Source organism: Acanthisitta chloris, unplaced genomic scaffold, assembly GCF_000695815.1.
Source record: "Acanthisitta chloris isolate BGI_N310 unplaced genomic scaffold, ASM69581v1 scaffold45926, whole genome shotgun sequence".
Lineage (NCBI taxonomy): Eukaryota > Metazoa > Chordata > Aves > Passeriformes > Acanthisittidae > Acanthisitta > Acanthisitta chloris.
This window is the reverse complement of record NW_008677364.1, coordinates 5,012-10,138: the sequence shown is the minus strand read 5'-3', so window position 1 is coordinate 10,138 and position 5,127 is coordinate 5,012. Positions and strand designations below refer to the sequence as shown.

Sequence of the window (5,127 nt, the reverse complement as noted above, 5' to 3'; positions counted from 1 at the left end):
TGTTATATATTATACTAAATAATAGTATTTAGAATAGTTCACAAAATTTTGTGAAATTGATTTGGTTCTCAAAAAGCACAACAAAGTTAATTATGAAGATTTTATATAAGAAATTTTCCAAATGACAGAGAAAAACCGTCTGATTTTCTTTTCTATTGCATGTAAAGGTTTTTGTTTACTTTTCATATTTATGAAGTTAAATGCAAAGTTGGAGAGAATTAGCATATTTTACACCAAATATAACTAGATCTCTTGATATTACAGGATCTGCTCTCACATTTATATTTGTAAAGTCAATAGCTTTATGTTTTTACACAGAATGAAACTTTTGGTACCTTCACATGCCATGCTGCATATTTAGTTTAGTTCACATAAATGTCAGGAAATAACTATCAAAAATATTTTTGTATCAGTTGAAGTGATCACACTGTTTTTTAATTTCAAGAGGAGATCTTTGCTGAGGTTGCAAGTTTAGCCTACATCTTTGCTCCTTCTGCCTGAAAGCACTCTATACTGGATCACATCAGAGCCACAGGTTTGGGTTAGATGTGTTTCATGTCCATTTAAATCTAGCTGTTTCTCTCCTCCAGCAATTGGATTCACACTGTCTTACAGTAGGCAGTCACAGCTGCCATGATTGTAAAGTTTTGCTTTTTTATCATGTTTTCTTTTTGAAGAAATGCTATGCACCAGAATGCAGTTGTTACAACTGTAGTGAGAAAGATGTAGGAACCCAGTGTCCAGAAATCAGGAAATGGTAAACTAAAGATGGGAATTCTCTACAGGTTCTTTGTTATACTTTGAATAAAAATACAATAAATGTATATTGGAAATGTTGCTTTGGTGAATTTCTTTCCTGTTGGTAAAGAAAATGAGTACATGCAGCAAAATATTCAGGTCTAGATCTGCTTCTGTGTTGAAGTTCTGTGTCCCATCTTTCCTCCCAAGATCATATTATGCAGCAAATCAGAAAACATGTATAATATACTAGGTATTAAGGTACAGGTTTACCACCCCAATCCCTCTTAATTTGTCACAATGAAATTTATTACATTAATGGAGGCTTTCCTAGTTGATTCTGAGTGTTTCTTCTCCTTTACTTGACAGTTTACAATATACAAGTTCATTTACAATATACAAGTTAATTTATGATGTCCTGAGCCATTCAAGTAAATGGTAGGACCGTGAGAGACAATTGTCCTGATAGTCACCTATGATTGTAACACCTGAATGGAGGCCAGGTAACTCAGTGGGTAGTGCTACCTACCTCTTGGCTTTCCTGGCAAATCCATTTTTGTTTATTCAAAAAGTTTTACAAGCAGTTCTTTATTTTTCTTCTTTCAGGCACAAACTGGCTAAGTCAAATCATAACGGACCTGATAGTTATATTTGAAAAGAAAATATATGGTAGAGAAAGCAGTTTGAAGGATGAAAAACTTGAAGAATTCCCCTACCTTGAAGTTGGAGATGTTGAGAAATATGAGGTGGGAACAGAATATGTATGAAAATTGTCAAAATTATGTGATTCAAGTACAGAATATATGGTGTTGAAATATTCCTTTGTTTGCTAAGAACTCTCCCCCTTCTCCGTGGCATCTGGTCAGGATGAATCTCATTTGCACTACCAAACACTGAGGGATAAATGAACACTTCAGTGGGCTTGAGTGGAGCACATACCCATTAGATACACAAGAACTGCAGAAATTCAACATAGATTGTTTTGTATTTAAGAAGAGCTGTGTGAAATGTTAAATAATGAAATACTAGCTTTTGTCTCTTTTACTACCTAGAGTTAATCCCTTGTCTAACAGAGATGTCAAATTCATTATCACTGAAGAGAATTAACTATGGATAGTCTTTTTTCAGTTGCTCATTCTCAGGGGCTCTTTAATATTAGAGCTACTCAGAGCAGCTGACTAATATCCAGGGTAACACTCACAAAAAAAAGTACTTTTTCAGCCAATAACTGTTGAGAAATTTAGCAAGGCAATATTTTAACATAGACTGATGACAAGAATGCTTGTACTAACTGAACTGTCCACTTTCCTCCTTCCAATTCTTAAAGCGAATGACCAAATTGCCTTCTCCACGATTTATGGCTACTCATCTCTGTCCTGAAAATCTTCCCAAGTCTATCCTCAAAAACAAAGCCAAGGTGAGTGCTGATTTAAATGTCTTGAAAGCAACCACTTCAACAGATATTTTTTTAAAAGCCAGTGTAGTACTTTTCTGCCAATTTTCAGTATCACTCTCATACTTAAGCGTTTAGCCTGGCCAATTCTACATGCCTGTTCAAGGGCTGCCATTCATCTCACTTAACCTCAGTTCATCCTTATAGGGAATTTTGTGACAGTCGCCATAGGCGAGTTGGTGGACTTGAACAAATCCAAATGTATTTTCACACAATTTCCTGTGAGAGGCATTTTATGGTGTTGTCACAAGTGAGGGCTTCAGTCTGTCAAGTTTCAGAGAGAATTTGTATTTTCATGATTTTTCCCTGCTACCTAACTGATGAATGATACTTGTATCAAGCATCAAGATTCTGCATAATTAATTTGGTTAGTCTGTAAAAGTTGCTTTAATAATTACAGAGAATCATCTTCTCATGGTACCAAAGCAAAGTTAAATACTTCACCTTCTGAATTTGGAATGAAATTGCTACTTCTGCAAGTAACATAGAAGATATTAGAAATTCCCCAACTGCAATTATAAACTATCTTATTACTTTTTTCATGATATAGTCTGTTATGTTTTTCTCTACAAGTAATTAATTAATTTTTTTTTCTAGATATTGTTACTGCTTCGTAATCCAAAAGATGTAGCTACATCTTATTACCATTTCTCCAATGGTCTGTCTACTCTTTCCTCCTATGAGACCTGGAATAAATTCTTCAATGATTTCATGACAAAGAGAAGTACAGTATATTATTCTGTGTCAATTATTCAATGCTTTGTCTTTTGTCTAAAAAACCTTGTACTTCAGTAAATCAGCTTAACTCAGATTTTTTGGCTTATAGTACAAGAGCAGAGATTAAAGACAGAAAGTTAGAAATTTGAACTAAAGTTTACAGTACTTATCTTACTACTTGAGGATAAATCCTTGTCAAAACCACACTTCCACGAACTGCTTTAACTTGTATAAACTAACATTTTTTTTCTAGAAGAAGCAGTTGTTCCTTATCTCTATCTTTGATCCCTTTCACCTCTCCTCTCTAATGTCCATCATTTGGTGTCCATGAGGACATATAAACACCTACATGCCAAATTGGATGAAAGGAATTATTTAGATTAAGTGCATTAAAACACAGAATAAGTCAAATACATTAAAACAGAGAGAAAATAATACCACCAGTTGAAAATTGCATAAATTTGGCATAGCACATAGACAGCAGAAGGGAGGGTTCAACAAGGTTTTAAACTGGATTAAGGGAGTCTGCAAGATGATTTGAGTACTGATAACTCTTTGGTGGGCTCACATCTGTCTTGAAATATTAACAAGTTTAACTGTTATGACTTAAAAATGTACCATATACCTGAAACACGTGCATATGTCAGAACAGCCTGGAGCAAAACCCTGTAATTCCCACAGAAGGATGTAAACTCTGCCATAGACATGATTGATAATGCCTGTGTCCGAGGGATCAGTATAAGGAATAAAAATTGCTTTGTTTTTTAAGGTGCTTGTCTAATCTTCATTTATGCTTCATCTTAGGATTCTTTTGTTTTATTTAGTGCCCTGGGGATGCTACCTGGAATACCTTTCCAAATGGAACAAATATGCTGATGATGAAAATGTTATGACAATAACTTATGAAGAGGTGAAAGAGGTGAGTTTACCAATAGTTATGAATATTTTATACTTTCATTTTTCCTAAACCAATTCACCATTATAATCATGTAGGGTATTCAAATTGTATGATACTGTATGAGATAGATTCTTGTTTTAAGGGAAGAAAAGGTACAGTTCAAACTTTAAAAAATTGTAAAAATTTTGTTTCTGAAAAGGATTCTTGTTTTGTCTTTAGATGGTATGTAAGCCCAAATAATTGTATATCAAAATCTCCAGTAATTTTTGGGAGGAGCTGTTATATATTCAACAGTGTAGATTTTGCTCAGCTGTAAATCATAGCTGTAAATAGGAAGACATATCTTCTCCAAAATAATTATGGAAAATTGAAACACTGTGTACCAATCTAGTCCTACTGAACTCTATGAATATTCTAGATACATAGCCAGCAGAGAGATGTCGGGAAGTGTGAATACCCTGGTAAGCACTGTAATTTGTTTGAATGTCATGTTGTATGTTACATTCCTTTTTCCAGAATCCTGCCCAGAGTGTGAAAAACATAGCTGCTTTCATAGGGTTTTCACTGACTGAGGAAGAGCTTCAGCTTGTGATAGACAGGAGTAGCTTCCAGTCAATGAAGAAGAACTCGGAGAACACTCATGGGGCACTGGGCAAAGTTCTCTTTCGCAAAGGTAGGAAGCTCCAAGTGGTTCAGTGGTAGAAATGTCACAGTCTCAATAACTTGGGCCATCCTTTGCTTCTCTTTTTTGCACACACATTAGCATTGCAAGTTAGTATCTAGTGGGTTATCCTTGTTATGCTTGAGAAAGCTAGGCAAGAAGCACTGGTGAGAAAGATACCCAGAAAGACTCTGGCAGCACAGCAAATTTCGGAGGCCCACAGATGGCTGGTAGGAAGAAAGAATTATCATGTGTCTAAAGTCCTTTCTACCTCTGCGCCTAGATCACTGATTCTTCTACCCAAGCTGGAAGAACTGGGCCAAACTCACGCTGAGTGGCAGGATCACACTTTTTAGGGAAGTGTAGGATCTCTAAAAGGGCCACTGCCAATCCCCTGTTCACTCTTATGGGTTAGAAGTAAACCCAGCATGCAAGAATCAGGTACACAGAGGAGGGGAAACAAAAGGGAACTACTTTTGTAGTGTAATGTAGAGGACACATACATGAGAAGGCCAACCTGGCTGTCAGAATCTATTTCTGCATTTTACATTAAAGAAGTCACTGAATGAAAACTCAAGTTGCCAAAAGAGCAGAAACCCATCTCTGCCTCCTGCCAGATGATTCCTGAGCAGTCATTCATGATCTTCCACTTTCTTAGTG

General features: G+C 35.8%; 1 protein-coding gene across 1 annotated transcript in view; it reads left to right on the top strand.

Moving 5' to 3' along the window:
* Window positions 1–1,344: 1,344 nt before the first annotated feature.
* Window positions 1,345–5,127, top strand: part of LOC103803876 (sulfotransferase 6B1-like) — a gene marked incomplete at its 5' end in the record, with an annotated part of 4,189 nt that continues 406 nt past the window's right edge. The window contains 5 exons of the mRNA XM_009076456.1: window positions 1,345–1,484; window positions 2,066–2,155; window positions 2,789–2,915; window positions 3,733–3,827; window positions 4,323–4,479. Coding sequence (XP_009074704.1) covers window positions 1,345–1,484; window positions 2,066–2,155; window positions 2,789–2,915; window positions 3,733–3,827; window positions 4,323–4,479 — 609 coding nt within the window. The remainder of the gene's footprint in view (window positions 1,485–2,065; window positions 2,156–2,788; window positions 2,916–3,732; window positions 3,828–4,322; window positions 4,480–5,127) is intronic.